General features: G+C 55.8%; 1 protein-coding gene across 1 annotated transcript; it reads left to right on the top strand.

The window, feature by feature from the left end:
* The first annotated feature begins 404 nt into the window (after nucleotides 1–404).
* Nucleotides 405–16,167, top strand: Cdx1 (caudal type homeobox 1). Its single transcript, XM_026414663.2, has 3 exons — nucleotides 405–849; nucleotides 15,362–15,507; nucleotides 15,949–16,167. Exons 1-3 carry the CDS (start codon nucleotides 405–407, stop codon nucleotides 16,165–16,167), a joined length of 810 nt encoding a protein of 269 aa, XP_026270448.2.
* Nucleotides 16,168–17,565: the final 1,398 nt, after the last annotated feature.

Consider the following 17,565-nt stretch of genomic DNA (forward strand, 5'->3'; position numbering starts at 1 on the left):
ATCATGGGGAGGCCCCTGTGGCCACCGAAAGGACAGGACGGTGTTCCGCCCACCAGGTCCACCGCTTAGCAGGCAATTCCCACACGCAGCGCCTCGCCCCTCGTCCCCAACCCCCTCCAGGCCCTGGCCAGTCCACCTCCCGCTTGGGGCGGCAATTTGTCTCCTTTTGAACCCCTCGCCCCCGACGGGTTTCCCCCTTTGATTCGCGGCCCGGAGGCTTCCCCCAGCTTTGAAATGCAAACCCGCCTCGGCTGGGGCCGCGGGCGGCCCGGAGCTATAAAAGGCCTGGGTGGGGCGGGCGGGGCGGCAGGGCCGGCGAGTTCAGGTGAGCAGTCGCTGGTCGTCGGGGCGGCCGGCAGCGGCGGCTCCAGGGCCCAGTATGCGCGGGGGGCCCCGCGGCCACCATGTACGTGGGCTATGTGCTGGACAAGGACTCTCCCGTGTATCCCGGTCCCGCCAGGCCCCCGAGTCTCGGCCTGGGTCCGCAAGCCTATGGCCCCCCGGGCCCGCCCCCCGCGTCCTCGCAGTACCCCGACTTCGCCAGCTACACTCACGTGGAGCCGACCCCCGCGCCCCCTACGGCCTGGGGCGCGCCATTCGCTGCGCCCAAGGACGACTGGGCCGTAGCCTATGGCCCCGGGCCCGCGGCCCCCGCCGCCAGCCCAGCCCCGCTGGCATTCGGACCCCCTCCGGACTTTAGCACGGTACCCGCGCCCCCTGGGCCCGGCCCGGGCCTCCTGGCTCAGCCCATCGGCGGCCCGGGCGCCCCGTCCTCGCCAGGAGCACAGAGGCGGACCCCCTACGAGTGGATGCGGCGCAGCGTGGCGGCTGGAGGCAGTGGTGGCAGCGGTAAGGACACCTCCCCTCGCCCTGCGCCGCGCGACTACTCCCGGGGCACTGGCAGGTGCTCTGCGCGGCCCACGCTGCCCCTAGTTTGACCTCTGCCCTGGCCGGGCTCGGGTTGCCGAGAGCGTGGCCTCTGATCACTCTCTCCCTGGAGGGCTGTTGTGTCTTCCCGCTGAATCTCAGCCAGCAGGAGCCCTGGGGAGCCCACCCCAACCCTCTTTCTGCATAGACAGGGAAGCTGAAATCCCGCGAAGTGAGGAGACGTGCCTGTGCTTGTGCAAGGCGGAACTAGAAGGCAGGTCCTCAGACTCCTATCCCGGCACTCCTAGGGGGTCTGGCCCTGGTGATCTTCCTGGGCTTCTTCCACTCCTGTCCTAGCTCCAGCAGAGGCGGCAAACCTGGCGGTGGACCCTGCGAGAGTGGGCAGGTCACTTCCTTTCCAGGACTGAGCCCCCTATTTTACAGAGAAGAGATTGGGTCGTATCTTTTGGCTGGCAAAGAGTCTCTCTCACTAGTTTGGAGCTGGGGTCCCTACCTAACCTCCCCAGGGCCCTCCCTGAACTCTTGACCCTGGGGGAGGGGAGGTAGATGCTGTGGGGAAGGTGGCTACTGTTTGGCTCTGAGCCTGTGAACCTCCTGCCCCCAGGCAGGCCTCTCTGATCCACCCTCTTCAAAAGCAGGGGAGGGGGCAGGACAAAGGCTCAGCTTTAATGAGGGGTGGCCTGATCTTTATGGGTACCCCCTTTGTCATGTAACAGACTGGGACTTGGCTCAGTAGTGACTCCTGTTGGCCGGAAAGTGAACAGGACACCCCATTGTCCAGATTGTGTCTGGCCTGTCCTGACAAAGGCCACCTGGCTTTGGGGGCGGGAAGCTGGCCTGCCCACCCTTTGATGTCCAGTCCCTACTTCCCTTCCCCCAGCTGGGAGCAGCCTGGGACTTCCCCTATCTTCTCTCCTCAACTGCCATCTCCCACACACACCCAGCCTGCCCCCTGGGCAGAAGCTAGGCAGACGCTGGGCAGCGCCTGATCAGCACTGCAGGCTCTGGCTACAATCATACCCTTCTTGGAAGTCCCAAATTCCTATCTGCCTCTAGGGAGGTACAGGCAACCTCGCTCTGCCAATCACCTCTGTGACTGATTAAGTAATATCAGGTAACGATATGGAATACTTAACTCTTAGAACATTGAAGTGGGCACTGTTTTTACTCTTGCTTTGAAGAGGAAGAAACTTTGTCACCAACTAAATACTTGCCCAAAGCCATAGAATGTTACGGGACTGGGACTTGAACCCCGGTAGACAGAGCAGCACACCTGTGCACCCTTACTCTACTACACAGAGCTTCTCAGAGATTAGTCATCCCTTTGGGGGTCTCAGTTTTACTGTCTGTGAAATGAGCGGGGAATAAGGTTGAATAGCAGTTTGTACCCCGCCTCAAGTTACAAAAAGACTCCTCTGCAAAATACAAATCTTTCCCTGGAGAAAAAAGAGAGCATCCCAGAAGCTTTGTCTATAAATCCCAGAGGAAAAGCCCCACATTATATTCCAGGAGGGGAGATATTGGGGGCCTTGCCCTCAGCATCTTGCAGGTGTGTGGCTGGAAAGTCTGGAGAAAGAAACCCACATTTTCTCTCTTCTACTTGTGGCTTCCTGCGGATCAAGTGGGACTTTGCAGGTGGATGAGGAAGGTCCCCATGGGCAGGGACTTGGAGAGGGGCCATCTGCTGTATGGGCTGGTGGGGTTCAGAGACGTGGAGGGAGCTTGGGAGAGCTTCTGGGCTCTGAGATAGACAGAACACCTGGTCTCTGGGCATAAGAGCAGCTGAGCCCCGCTCCACTGGTGGTCACAAAAGTCATTTGTAAACTGTTATCTGCAGGCAGGTGGGGGCATTAGTAAGGCCTGCTTTCAGAGGATAGAGGGAAAGGCTTGGGAGACTTGGGTTCCGGAGGCTCCAGGAGAGCTGTTCCCCGGGAGCCAGGTTAGACCCATCCTGCTGAGGATACAGGAACCTTGACTTTGGGAAGCTGGATGCTGCAGCTGACTGCTGCAGGTATGTGACTCTCGGTAGTGCTCCTGACCTGGGGGCAGAGTTGGGCTGGGACAAAAGAAAGGCCAAGCCCCTCCACTTTTTGGCCTCAGTTTCTCCTTCTGAGCAATGAAAGCACAGGTTTCCGGAGGAGGCTCCTGGGTAACACTGTGGTCTGGGACAATTGAAGGAAGGACACTGCAGGCCCCGGCTCCTTAAACCCCAATGACACTGACCATCAGGTCTTTAGCCTGCCATTTTCTTGACCAGTCAGCCCCTTCTGTCCCCCTTCTGAGCACCTAGCTTCCTAGAATAGCTAAACTGGACAGTTAGCAGGTGTGCAGATGGGGAAACCACGGTCCAGAGGTGACAAGAAGTGTTCGTTTTACACAAGTGGAGGCTGAGCTGGGACAGGTCCAGATGAGTCAGTTTAGACTTCTTCTGTGGATTTCCATTGTATGTACAGTGAAGTCCATGCTCCCTCCTGAGGTGCGCAGAGCTGCACAGCTTCAGCACCTGGCCCTGCATGCCTCCCAATCAGCCCAGACCACGCCCCCCGCTGCCCTGCTCCAGCTCTCCAGCCTTCTTGACGCTCCTCAGTCCTGCCAAGTCCCACTTCAGGTCTTGTGCACCTGCTGTTCCCTCTTCCGGAAGCTCTGCCTTCCAGGTTCTTTGCACACCTGGCTACTTACCGCCCTTCAGGTGTCAGCTCAATGGTCACCTCCTCAGAGCGGACCTCTGTGATTCCCAGAGTGGACCCCCCACATCCACTGATGATTTCTGCGTATTCCCTTCTGAGCACTAACCCAATGCCAGTGTACTCGCCTATTTTGATGTGTGCTTGTGTGCTCTCTGTTCCCAAGAGGCCCAGAGTCTTTCTGACTTGCTACCATATCTGGGCACCCAGCTCAACTCATGGCATCTAGTAAGTGCTCCATGCATTGTGTTGCACCAGTGAACAGGGAAAGTTCCGAGGCATCCCAGAGAACAGGGGAGAGGTGAGATGTTGGCTTTGACGTAGGTTCCTGTCACCGTCTGGGGATTGGACCCATGGCTGTCCAGCCAGCAGTTCCGGTGAATGGTGGAGCCTGGCTGCCCACTCGGACAGTGCTCCTGCCTGACTTGCAGAGCTGCAGTCACCGAGGCTGGGACTGAGACTCTGGTCTCAGCAGTTGGTAGAGATGGGGACCTTCAGGGAGAGACTGTTGGGCTTCAGTCAGGCTACAATCCTTCAACAAAATGTTAGTCAGCTCCGAGTGTTGCTGTAGCCAGGATGGGGATAAATACAAGGGGCGCTATTGTTCTGTCTTCCTTCTTGGTTCTATAAATATCAGTGTTTTCATTAGGAGGGTTATAGTCATGCTTCTGTCGTGGGCTCAGCCTGATTCCTTGTGGATAAACAGTGCTTCACACATTAGTGGCCCGTTGGGGTGCCTGCTCTCACAGGACAGGCAGATGTTCACTCAGTTGATGAGGCGGTTGCAGCAGCAGAGTTCAGGTCCTGGTCCAACTCCACCAGCTTTCAGACGAGGAAAGTGACACAGGCAGAGAGGAGGGACACTCTTCCGCCCACTCACTCCAGGCCCACCCGTTAGCCCATTGCCACAGCTGCAACCTGGCCTCCCACCTCCAGCCTCTGAGGGATGCCTCAGCTGTTTCCAAACCAGTTGTGAGGCTGACCTTGTCCAGGCCCAACCCCTGCTCAAGAGCATTCCCTGGCTACCTACTGCTGTGGAATTGCCACTTCATTATTAAAAAAACAGCCCCATTTCTGATATTTAGAGCCCTCCTGAAAACTGCCTCCACCCCAGTACTGAAGGCATTCTCCCAACTGGTTTGCCTAGAAACAGAGATGTTCTCTGGGGACAGGTAAGAGCCAGAGTTAGGGAGTCTCAGGTCTGGGATTGCATTTCTTTTAGAAGCTGTATAGCCTCAGGCAAGCTAACCTGGATCATTTCTCTGAGCCTGAGATTCTTCCAGTGTAACATTAGGATAATGATAGGATTGAACCTTGAAGCCACGGTGCCTGTAAAGAACACCCCTGTTCCTGATACACAGTAGGCAGCTGCAGTACGTGGGCACTTACGATCACCTCTGCCAGTCCTTGGCAGGTGCACACAGGTACACACCTCACACTTGCTGCCTCTCCAGTCTGATCCTCCAACCTGCACTGCCCCTCCTTCCTCCTCTGCATATTTGCCAGTTCAAATGCTGCTCCTCCTCCAAGCCCACCTCCTTCAGGAAGCCCTCCCTGATTCTCCCCTCTCCAAGCACTCTGTCAACAACATGCATTGCTGACTGTCTGCTCTCATCTTCTTACTTATCCCTGCCAACTGCCAACTGATATCCCCCCAGGACCAGTCCCCTTCAGTCCCAGCACCCCCAGTCTTGCACATAGTAGGAGCTCCTGATAAAGCTAATGGGTGGCATGGGCTGAGTCTTTGCCATGTGCAGGTGTTGTGACAAGAGCTTTGCACAGGTGATCTCACCTAAGTCTCATAACAACCGTAAGACGTGAAAGGATCTATTATTGGACTCATTTTACCGATGAGGTGGTTGAGGCTCAGGGAGGTTACGTGGCCTGCCCAAGCTCACTCAGCTACAGGATGGTGGCACCAGTTCCACCAGAATCTAAGCCCACAGAGCATCTGTCAAACAAAACACCACCTCCCCCATGTGCTTCCCAGCCCAGGTGGGGAAAAGGAGGCCAGCCAGGGGATGAGCGTGCGAGGCTGCGGGGGAGGCCGGGGTGGGGGGCACAGCAGGGGCCAGGCTCTTGAAAGCTGCTTCTCCAGGCAGAAGCTCCATTTGACACCTCGGCTCTCAGATGTAGCTGGGAAGGGGAATGACCCAGTTAGAAGGTGGCAGAAGGCTTTTTTTGGTTGAATGCCCCCCCCTCCCGCCCGCCCCTCTTTGGCAGATACTGCTGCTTAGAGCTTCAGGAATCATTCTAAAGGTCCGAAACAGCTTTGTTAGCAGCAGGGGCTGGTTTTGTTGGTAGGGAGTTGTCTTCGTGGGCTGGCTTCTTAGGCTGCTGTCTGGAAGCTGCTAGGATTTGGAAACAGCGTTGACATCTGGAGCCAGGGCCATCGCTGTCAACAGGCTAAAGCCTCCCGGTGCCAGCCTCAGCCCTCACCGGCATAGACCCCACTGCAGCAAGAGGGAGAAGGAGCAGGCAGGAGGTCGCCACTGTGCACAGCATCCTCCAGTGCCTCGAAGTTGTTCTCGAAGTCAATCCATTCCCCTCCCTGGGGGGAATCCAGCGGCTCCAGCCTCATCGGTGCCCCTCTTCTTATTCATTCATTCACTCATTCATTCATTCAGGAAGGCAGGCAGTAATACTCTCTTCTATGCCGTAGATTCTTCTGGGTGCTGGGGATTAGAGCTGAACAAGGCAAGCAGGATCCATCAACAGGCTGCCCCTGAGCCCCTCACTCTGTTCCTCCCTGCCTGAGGGCCTTTGCACATGCTGTTCTCTGTTTCTGGAATATTCTTCACTTATGACACAGAAGCTTCCTGCTAAACTTTCAGGTCTCAGCTTCAATGTCAGCCCTTCCAGGTGTCCCCTCACCAAGCTCAGTACAGTAGCTTTCGGCTCCCTGTTCTCTGTCCCCCACACTGTGAATCACAAGTGACAATTATTTCATTTGTACATTTGTTTTTAACTTGTCTCCCCTCCCCCCACGGAAGAGATGAATAGCAAATAAGGGCTGAGCACCTGTCAACATCGCAGTAACACGAGCTGGTGTCTACTGGGTGCTCGGCACTTTGGCAAACGCGGGAGTTCAGACCCCAGACGGCACACTTCTCCATCAGCTTAGTGGCTGCTGACAGGTAGCAGTGAAGTGGATGGGAACGGGTGCGTTGGAGGCTGAGGCCACCAGCTGGTGGATTTGATGTGGGGGATGAGGGGGGACAGGCCTCAGTAATGCCAACTAGGCCCTTGGCCCTAGTGACTGGGGATGGCGTATCCCTTGGTAAGATGAGGGAGATGGAAAAGTAGCAGGTTTGTTTCATGCATTCAGTAAGAATTCACCATATAGTCAACGTGTGTGTCAGGCACGTGGTGAGCACAGTGCCACGGTCCCCACCTTCACGAGCATTCGGGAGCCAAGGCCCTTGAGGAGGACGTCTGCCAAGGTCATATAGCTGGCCAGCGGTAGGAAAGGGCAGAGTCCCTCCTGGAACTTCAGCTGAAAGAGAGCCTGCGGAACCACCTGCAGAGGGTTAGCAGGGCCTTCACCTCCGGCTAGAAGAGGGCGGCCTGTGAACCCCTCCAGGAAACAGACCAGGAGGCTGCAAGCGGCTCAGCCTGGGAGGAGACTTGAAGGGATGCAGGTGCTGTTTCCAGTCCTGGGCTATCCTGGGCTGGGGCGCCCTGTGGGAAAACATGCAAAGAATGCAAATGGGTGGTGGGTGCAAGACCAGCCCCTGCTACCACTGGGACAACCGCAGTCTGGGTGGGTGCATGCTGCGGCATGGCCCCGGCCTCAGTGGGAGCTGGGTCTAGCAGTGGGTCCGGAAGACCCTTCTGCCATGATGGAAGTGCTCTACATCTGAGCTGCCCAGTAGGTGCCCACAAGCCACGCGTGGCAGTTGAGCACCTGGAATATAGTTAATGTGACTAAGAAACTCAATTTTACTGTTTATTGAGTTTATTTCAGTGTGGTGCATTTTGTCCCATTGTCCCAGTTGGGAAACATGTATGAAAACTTTAATACAATATATAATAGGTCATACGTTATAACAGTCATAATAGCACTAATTGGCATTAATTAACAAAATACATAAGCTCTGGATTAAGATCGCCAACTTCTTTTAATGCACCTGTGTCCACTTCATTAACATATTTCCAAAATTGAAAACTTGGACTTAATGGATTAAACAGCCACATGTGGCTGGCTGTGGCGAATCGGGCAGCATAGGGAAGTCCCTCTCAAGAGGTCCTGGAGTGGTAATCCATTCCAGATGGCCTCCTTGTTCAGCCGCCGACGGTCTCTCTAGGGTAATGCCATTGCCTCATTGTCACACTGGCTTTTATTAATAATTACTTGTCAAGTAGAGGATCACACCTGGCATCCCATCACCACCTTGGAAAGGAGGCACTCACACCTGCATTTTTCCAAAGAAATCGACTGGAATTCAACGAGGTCCAGTGGCTTTGTTTGGGGACACATCACAGGCATGTGGCCAGCCTGGGTTAGAACCTTCAGATCTCCGACTCTGAAGTCCCTTCTTTTGCCGTTTCCCCAAGCCAGGACAAACTGCGGGCCTTGATAAAGAAGACAGAGCAGCCAACGATGTCAAGGTTGCAGGTGGCCCAGGAGGGAAGGGCGCAAAGACAGACAACTCTGACTGGCAGGAGGGAGACGTGGGAGGAGAGGCTTGGCCAGGGTTGCTGGGCTCCCTCGGAAGATCAGCCTGGCCATCTCCCTTCTCTCCCCGCACTCCTCAGCCCTCCTCCAGGGATTGAGTGAGGAACCATTATACAGAAACCTGGGTCTGTCCACTCAGCCAGGACCCAATTATGGGCCCAGCAGGAAGCCTCATGGCCCCAGAAAGTATCCATTCATCACCCAACTGGTGGGTCAGCTGCAGCAGAGGTTCAACTGCGGGTGGTGCGGATGGGGAAACAGACCCAAATTGGAGATCACACGCCCGGCCGATGGCCAGCCAGGTTTCCTCACTCCTAGGCCAGCGTGTTCTTTGCCCTGTGGCTCTCTACCAGGCGACATTCCTCCCCTTTCCCAAGGGATTCCTCCAACATTCGTTTCTGCAAATAGCTCAGTTCTGCTTTTCTTATCCTTGGCTCTTTGCCATTCACAGACTGTATTCCCGGTCCTTTCTGTGCCCCTGGCAGTGGGGAGGAAACCCAAGGATGTTCAGACACACGCCCTTCAGCTCAGTGGACCAGGCTGGACCACACCCTAGTTCTCTGGCCCCCTCAGGCAAGGCCTGGAGACACCTTGTACACCCAGCCTTCCCCAAACCTCAGTAGGGTATGAGGCACCTCCACTTTGGGCTTCCTGCACCCCATCACCATTACCTCCCCCAGGCTTGTGTTTTATATTAAATTTCTTTGTCTGCTCATCATATTTGAATTTCTTTCCCCCTCCCCAAATATTCCAGAAACTGCCCAGCATCCTCTTGGTTAAGTCCATCTCTTTTCCTCCCCACTCCATTCCCCGGGGGTTCTCGTCACTCCAACTCACCACGGGCCCTAACAGGGGTCAAGCTCTCTCTTTGCAAACTGTTGAGGAGAAGAAGGTGGCCAAGGTCGCACCCCACGTCAGTGGCAGGCCTGGGACAAGTAATAAAAGCTCCCCACTCAAAGCCACAGGCTCTTTCTTAGTCTCTACCAGACCTAGGAAGGCGAAGGTACCCAGACTCCTGGGGCAGGTCGGCCCTTGGGAGCACCCCCTGCGCCCTTTGTCTTTCCCACCTCTGTCTTTGCCTTTTGGCTCTGCAGTCACCTCAGCAAGTGACCTGAGAACCTCTCTGGAGCTCTTTCTTCATCTAGAAAAAGGAAGGCTCTTTGGAGTAGGAGTCTGTGGCTGCTCTTCCCCCACTTCCCTAGCTCCCTCCCAGGGAAGGCCCAGGCTTTTCTCCTTGTGTCCCCAGGCTGGCACTAGGGACACTGATGAGCTCCCTATGCTTCCTGCTCCACTCTGCTGCAAGATGCAGGCTGTGCCCTCCCTTGGGTCTTGGCTGGGGTGATAGGCAATGAGGAGGGTCTGGTCTCTGAGGAAGGGCTCAGAGCTACACAGAACTAGAGGACATAGGCCCTTGGGAGCTGACACCCCAGCCCTCTTTTGGGACACAGGAGACTCTGAGGCCCAAAGAACAGGGGAACTTATTCAAGGACAGACAAATGGTGCAGAACCAGGACCAGGATCTCTTGAGTCTAGCTGTTGCTTATTAGAGATGGCAGGGAGATGAGGAGTCAGCAGACCCAGGTGGACCCTGGTGGAATGCGTCTTTAACCAACTCCTGTGCATGAATGTGTAGCGTTGGAGTGGGATCCTGATGCACAATCATTTGGGGCCGGACCACCCAGGGAGGGGTCACCGAGGATTTGGGACTGGATTTGAGGTTTACACACCATAGGACAGAGCTGGTCACCCCTCAAGGCCACACACCCAGCAGGAAGAGGGCAAGGGAAGTGCTGACCCAGACATCATTTGATTTTTCTTGGAGCCACTCATCCCATTCTGGATCAGAAGCCACACTCTGTCCTTGCCTGGCCCAGGCCAGATAGGGGGAGCCCACTTCAAGTCACCAGGACTCCTACCCTTGGTCCTCCAACTGGGCAAGCCTGGTGTCTAGACTCTGAGACTGGGGAATGGGCCTCAGAATTCAATAATAACAAACATAATCAGAGAATCAACAAACACTGGGAGCTTTGTGTTTCCAAGTTGGAAGGCACCTTAACAATGAAGCAGTCCCATCTAACACACCATCCCTTGGACAGATCCAGTGCCTGACATTCCTGCCAAATGGCTGTCCCATCCATATTGGAAATGTAGGCTCTGCCCTCCTGGTGCACCTGCTACATGGCAGGCACAGTGCTAGGCACCACCCCTCTACGCCTCAGTTGGAGATCATTACGGGAGACCTTCCACCATGTGAGAGGTTGAGCGCTATTTCTGAGGCTATTTCTTTTCTTTTTTTTTAAAAGAGAGAGTGAGAGAGAGAATTTTAATATTTATTTTTTAGTTTTTGGCGGACACAGCATCTTTGTTTGTATGTGGTGCTGAGGATTGAATCCGGGCCGCATGCATACCAGGCAAGCGCACTACTGCTTGAGCCACATCCCCAGCCCTTCTGAGACCTAGTTTTGAGTCCCACCTGCCTTGACGTGTGGACCTCTCTGAGCCTCAGCTTTCTCATCTGTAAATAGATGTGACAGTGACACAACACCACAGGTTGTTGAGAGACATATTCAAAGTGCCTGGTGCAGGGACATGATGGCTATTATTAGAATAATAATTGTCCCCATTTTACAGATACAGAAAATGAGTCTCAGAGAAGTGAGGAGACTTTCCTAGGCTGTCTTACCAGTGAGAAGATGCCTCATGCAACCAGAGGTCTGCTCGTGCAAAGAAGCCCTACCAGAACCTGGAGAGCTGGTTAAGTGCCCAGAGGCCCATTCCAGCCTTGCTGACTCCAAATTTCGGGGCCAGGATCTGTGCTTCTAGAAAGTTCCCCTGGAGTTCAGAGGCTGCTGGTCCTTCCCTTTGCATGCTATAGGAGGTAGGGTGCTCACGGTCTACAGAATAGGACGAGATTTTTTTTGGTTTTTGTTTTTTGTTTGTTTTTTTGGTACCAGGGATTGAACTCAGGGTCCACTCGATCACTGAGCCACATCCCCAGCCCTATTTTATATTTTATTTAGAGACAGGGTCTCGCTGCATTGCTTAGCACCTCACTGTTGCCGAGGCTGGCTTTGAACTCGCCATCTTCCTGCCTCAGCCTCCCGAGCAGCTAGGATTACAGGCCTGTGCCACTGCACCCAGAAAAGATAAGCCATTCTTTGCATTCCAAACCAGAGCAGAGAGCCATCCGAGGTTCTTCCCACCCCGACCCTCTGCTTGCCCCTGAAGGGCTGGGGGCTCCCCGCCATCTCGCCACCCACACAGGCATCCGGTCCCAAGGGTTACTAGTTAGGTGGCTGGGAGAGGCTGGCCCCTCATCAGACACCTGTTAGAGAAGCCTGGACTTCCCCGTTAGCCCCAGTATCCTGGGTTCCTGTAAATCATTCATCCTGAGCCCTCTCCCTGCCCTGTCGCTCTCACGCACCACCCAGGCCCCTCCTCTCTGGGCTCTGGAGGTAGCACAGGTGCTCAGAAGATGGGACAGGAAGGATTGTTGAGAGACATATTCAAAGTGCAGTTCCTAGTTCTATCTAGAGCTGGGACCGGAGCCCAGGTCTCCTGACTGTCATTGAAAGTACAGTTCACATCTGCACATGGTAAACATTGCAACACCCCAGAGTCTCCCTCCACCAATGGCTTTCCTCCTCCAGCTCCTCTCCCCAAAGGAGCAGCCCCTGTGACTGGGCTTCTCATAGGTTCATTGGAAAGAACTGTATGGAGACATGAACAGTGTGTGTTGTGTATCCCCCGCTTTTGTACAAAACAGTGACATATTTTTTTTTTTTTGCACCAATCTGTGTCTTGCTTTTCCACATATCTTAGAAACTGCTCCATGTTGCACTTTTGCAGTTTTGTGATTTCGTCTTATGACTCTTCTCCACGGATGCACCCAGTTATCTTTCCTCCCTGGATGACAAGTGGGATTCCCCAGGTTCTGGGCCACATAAGGAATCTGACATTTTTCTTTGGCAGAGTCCTTTTCTTGGGAATAAAACCATGTGCTTCAAGCAGCTTGACCAGATAGAGGCTGGCCAATGGGTTCCTATGCCCGCTGGCCCCTCTTCCAGGGTAAGAGATGGGATGCCCGGATGCTGAGGCCCTTGGACTAGGTCTCCACTGGCACCCTTGCCAGAACCAAGGAGAAACTATGCAGCCAGCATCTCAAGCCTCCCCTCCATCTTGGAAGAGCTGGGCCAGAGGTCATACCACCACCAGGCAGGATGGCCCTCAGCCAGAGCCTGTGTGGACCCCTGCTTCCCTGGCCTGTGAAATGGCCCTGTGCATTCCTGTTTCCACCAGAAAGAACAGGAGAGAGAGCTGGGTGCAGAGAGAGAGGACGCCTGTAACTGCTGAGGGCCAGGTCCTGGTGGGCAAGGAGCCCCATCCCTCCCCAGGCCCACACTCTTCCAGGGGGTGGCTGGGAGTCCTCTAGGGTGGTTTGGTTTGGTTTGGTTTGTACGGGGGATGGAACCCAGGGGCACTCTGCCGCTGAGCTACATCCCAGGACCTTTTTATTTTTTACTTTGAGACAGGGTTTCCTTAAGTCACTGAGGGTCTCACTGAGGGTCTTATTGAGACTGACCTCAAACTTGACATCCTCCTGCCTCGGCCCCCTGAATCCCAGGATGACAGTGTGCACCACTACAGCTTGCTTTCTGGGTGTTTTAAAGGGCCCGGTTGCTGCCATCCAACCCCAGCACAGGCCAGGCTCCCAGGGGCCCCCCACACTTCTCTGACCCCTCCTTTCCTGGAGGGGGTGGTCTGCTCTTTACACTCCTATTGCCAATGCTTAGGACAATGTGCGGCAGGCTCAGCAGCCCCAGAATATGGTGGGGTGGAGAGACATGCACTGGAGGAGACAGAGCCCTAGAGCAGGGGACACAGTGTTGGGCAGGTCTGCGCTCACTAGGGCCTCCAGGGACCCTGACGCCACAGGCAGGATGAAAAAGAGACTTGCCAGGCTTCTTATTTGGACCTCTGGCTGCCATGTGACCATCCTGGACTCGTCTCTTCTCTGTAAAAAACAAAAGGAGACTAAACTCCCAGGACTCCTTCCGGCTCCAGCTGAGCAAACCCAGCAGGCGGGCAGAGGCTTCAGAGCCCTCCTGGGCCCTGGTTGTGGTGGCATGAGGCAGAATTGTTTGGAAACAGTGTTGAATTTTCTAGACTAAGGAGAGGCCCCATCTGGAGCCACAGCCTCAGCAGCCACTCCCTTGGCCCTTTCCTGGGGCAGACCTGGCGGAGGGCCGAGGCTGTCCCGTGCTCTGTTGGGCAGCAGACTGAGGTCAGGGGATCCGGAAGCGTCCGGTGTGGTTCTGCTGCTCTGGCAGAAAACCCAGGGAACAGCCGCCCAGGAACATCTGTTGTCTCCCGCTCTCCACGGAGCCATTGGCCCACGAGGAGCCCGGTGGCTATCCTGCCAAGCTGCGTGGGCCTGGTGGAGGGCAGAGCCAGGATGGGGGTGGGCAGTGCAGAGGCACGAGGGACGGCTAGGGCCAGGGCTGCAAGCAGGGAGGTGAAGGCTGGCTGCCGTGGGGCCCTGGGTGAGGTGGGCAGGGCCCCGCAGTGGCTCTGAGACCCACCAGGCCCTGGAGGACACATGCGTGCTGGGGTGCACCTCCTATTTATAGCCACATGGTCAGCTGCTTACAGAGGAACTGGTATTTTGCCAGCCACCCCCCCCCCCAGCCCAGGCCAAGCAGGACTCTTAATATTCTCCCCAGACCTCCAATCCCAGCCCCAAAGACAGCCCTGAAGTGAAGCCCAGATGCTCCTCAGTCCAGCTCCTTGCCCTGGCTGAGCCCCATCTAGAAGCAAGCCACCACCTCTTCCCTCCTGGGTTATTGCACGGCCACTTCCTCTCCACAGTCTGCTTACTACGCAGCAGCCAGGGGAACGGGAAAACCTACATCAGACTTCATGTCTTCTCTGCTCAAAACCCTGCAATGGCTCCCATCCCAGACACAGTAAAACCCAGAGTCCCTCCCCTTGTGTCCTGCCCCTGTTCCCCTTGCTTCCTCCATCCCACCCCACCAGCTTCCTCACTGTTCCTCAAACCTGTGAAGTGGCAGCTATGCTCCCACCCCAGGGCCTTTGCACTTATTGGTCCCTCTGCCAGATGTCTGCTTGCCTCTTTCCCTTCTCTCCTTTAGCTCTTTGCTCAGATTCCCCTGCTCAGTAAGGCCTTCATGAGCCAGTATATTTAATAAAACTTTTTTTTTTTTTTTTTGAGATTGAGTCTGGCTTTGCTCTGCAGGCTGGCCTCGGACTCCTGGGCTCCAGCGAAGCTCCCTTCTCAGGCCTCCTCCCTCTTAGTCCTCCCTCTCTGCTTTCTTTTTCTCCAAATACTTATCAATTCACATTTCAAGTGTTTTCTACATTTACTTTCTTTTTGTGGGTCCTACTCCCTTAGAACCTGAGCTTCCTGAGGGCAGGGATTCCTTTATTTTGTCCCCTGCCTACCCCAGGACAGGGCTCCAGGCAGGAGCTCGGTGATGATAACCTGAGGAGTCACCTGCAGCCCTGCTGCTCTGGGCCTGCCCCTACCCTGCTGCAGCCCGGCTCAGGGTTTGCTGTCCAGGGTCAGGGACTCCTGAGGTCCCCAGCAAGCCCGTCCTTCCTGCCCGAGTGTGGGGTCAGCGTTCAGCGGGGACTGGGGAGCCCCGGCCCAGCTACTCCTCAGTTTCTGAATCCTTTTAACTTGCCCGTCCAGCCACGGTGGCCTCCCCTGCCCTCTTTTGCACAAGAGAAAGGAGCAGCTGACATCTTAGCCTCAGTCTACCCTTGCCTGCCAGGTGTCCCCTTCGGATCTGTGGTGTTCAAACTCATGATCTGAGGACCCCTGAATCGGAACTACTTGGGGGTTGTCAGACACAGTTTCCCCCAGGCTCTCAGATTAAACAGGGCGCCCAGAAGTTGTGCTTTTACAAGCTCCTGGGAATGTCCTTTGCGTGGCCACAGCTGGCAAATGCTGTCTAGAGCTGGTGGAGCTGGTGGTCAGAGCGGGTCCCTGGGTCAGGAGGCCTGAGAGAAGCCCCAGCCCCAACAGCAGCCCCACCTTTTGTGGGTGCCCCCCGCCCTTACCTTCCCTCCTGGTCCTCCTGCTTCTCAGGCAAGACCCGGACCAAGGACAAGTACCGCGTGGTCTACACGGACCACCAGCGCCTGGAGCTGGAGAAGGAGTTCCATTACAGCCGCTACATCACCATCCGGCGGAAGTCAGAGCTGGCCGCCAATCTGGGGCTCACCGAAAGGCAGGTGTGTAGGGGTTCCCCCACCTCAGCCTGGCAGCAGATTACAGGGCTCAGTAGGGGGAGAGCAGAGAGGCCAAGGGTCCAGGCTGTGGTCACAGCACAGCTGACCCTGAGCTGCTGCCAGCAGGTGCCCCAAGGAAACCTGATATTCCTGCCACCTCAGTGGGGAGCCTCTGGCTGAATAGCTGTGCCCTCTAGCAGGCCATGGCCAGTGCTGTTAGGCCCTCTAGGAAGGAGCAGCCATGGGGAACAGGAGGGCTCCCGGAGGGGGCCTTGGAGGAGGAAGACGAAGGTGGCCTGGGGGAGCTAGTTCTACAGGGAGAAGAGCAGGAGACAGGCCACAGACACCACTGGAGAAGGGCCAGCCCTGTGTCTTCCTCTCTCCTCGCTCTGCCACTGTCTCCTGCACCCATCGCCCGTAGACTCCTGTTCTGTGATCCTGCAGGTGAAGATCTGGTTCCAAAACCGGCGGGCGAAGGAGCGCAAAGTGAACAAGAAGCAGCAGCAGCAGCAGCAGCAGCAGCAGCCACCGCCCCAGCTGCCGCCGGCCCTGGACGGCACCTCTGCCCCCGCAGGACCGCCCCTGGGCAGCCTGTGCCCCAGCAGTGCTGGCCTCCTCGCTGCCTCCTCCCCGATGCCTGTCAAGGAGGAGTTTCTGCCCTAGCCCTGCCAGGCTTGTGGCCTGGGGCCTGGGCATTCAGGTGCTAGGGATGGGGCTTCTGTGGGGCCCAAGAGGTCCTAGAGTCCCAGCCCCGCTGCTGACCTTTGGGGTCACCGTGGACAAGTCACCCACCCGCTCCCTGCATCCCTTGGCCCGAGTGTGCCATGAGCTCGTGGCCTGCTGGTCCCCGATTCTAGACCTCAGGGGAGTCGGGGCCCAGCGCTGGAGGTCTCAGGCCCCAGAGGGCTGGGGACAGAGCAAGACAAGGCCCCGCCTCCTCCTCATGGTCTTAATGAGTGAAGTGAGGAGTGAGGTGGGAGGCCGCCGTGGGGACCAGACTGACCTGGAGAAGGGTCTCTTGCCCAGAGAAGGTGGCAGGTTTGCAGAGCAGGACATGAGAGGCAGGCTGTGTGGCTCACCAGCACTCACCTCTCCTGCCTCAGCCTTACCTCGGCCTGCCTCACAGTGGTGTGCCCTGAGTCCTCCCCAGCCTGGACGCTGACACAAAGCCCCAGGGCCTGGGCCTGGTGGCCATCCTTGTCCACTCACCAGCACTCTCAGGGAGGCCTGCAGATAGAGGGGCCCTGCAGGGGAGAAGGGGGCCGAGTGCACCCTGCAGGGGGGTCCTACCACTCCACAAGGCTGTCTGTCCATCAGGATTCAGGCCCCAGGGAGCTGCCAGAGACTTTCTCTGGACCCAGCCAAGGTCACAGCTGGACAGATGTTATATAGAGACTGGAATCTTTTGGATGCAGCTTCAAGAATAAATTTTTGTCCTCCTTAAAAAAAAAATGAATAGAATTATTATACACAGCATTGAAGAAAAAACAATTAAAGAATCGTTCTCACCCTTCACTAACAATAGCATATTCCCTTCCCGTTCTGCAGGCCTACAACAAGGTCACCTTTAAAATACTCCTAAAAGATCAAAACAGGACACTGTTAGAATAAGTCTATGAGATCACGTAGACGTCTGTGTGCATCTGTGAGCAGAATCGCCAGACTCAGTCTATCGGTCTATTGAATTTTTAAGCCACATTCAGTTCAGGTTTTTCTTTCAACTGATGACACTTGTTGGGCACTCCATGTGCTGTGGTTGGGCCCCAGAAGCAAACAGTCCTCGCCACCCGGGCGTTCCTAGTCCAGTGGGAAGCCTGCCAGGTACGTGGAGGGCGCTATTACAAAAGGATAAGAGTCAATCAGAGCCCTGCTCCAGGCATCCCGGGACTCAGAGCATCCAGGGAACAGAGTCAGCTCCTAGCTTATCCTGGAAGGCCTGGGGGGCTTCCTGGAGGAGGCAAGGTTGGAACTGAGACCTCGAGGTCAGGCCAAGAAGGGAAGAATAGTGAAAGTGGGCCTGAGGGATGTGAACTTAGAGTCCAAGTCTTTTTGACTCAGGGA

Source organism: Urocitellus parryii, chromosome 1 (genome assembly GCF_045843805.1).
Source record: "Urocitellus parryii isolate mUroPar1 chromosome 1, mUroPar1.hap1, whole genome shotgun sequence".
Lineage (NCBI taxonomy): Eukaryota > Metazoa > Chordata > Mammalia > Rodentia > Sciuridae > Urocitellus > Urocitellus parryii.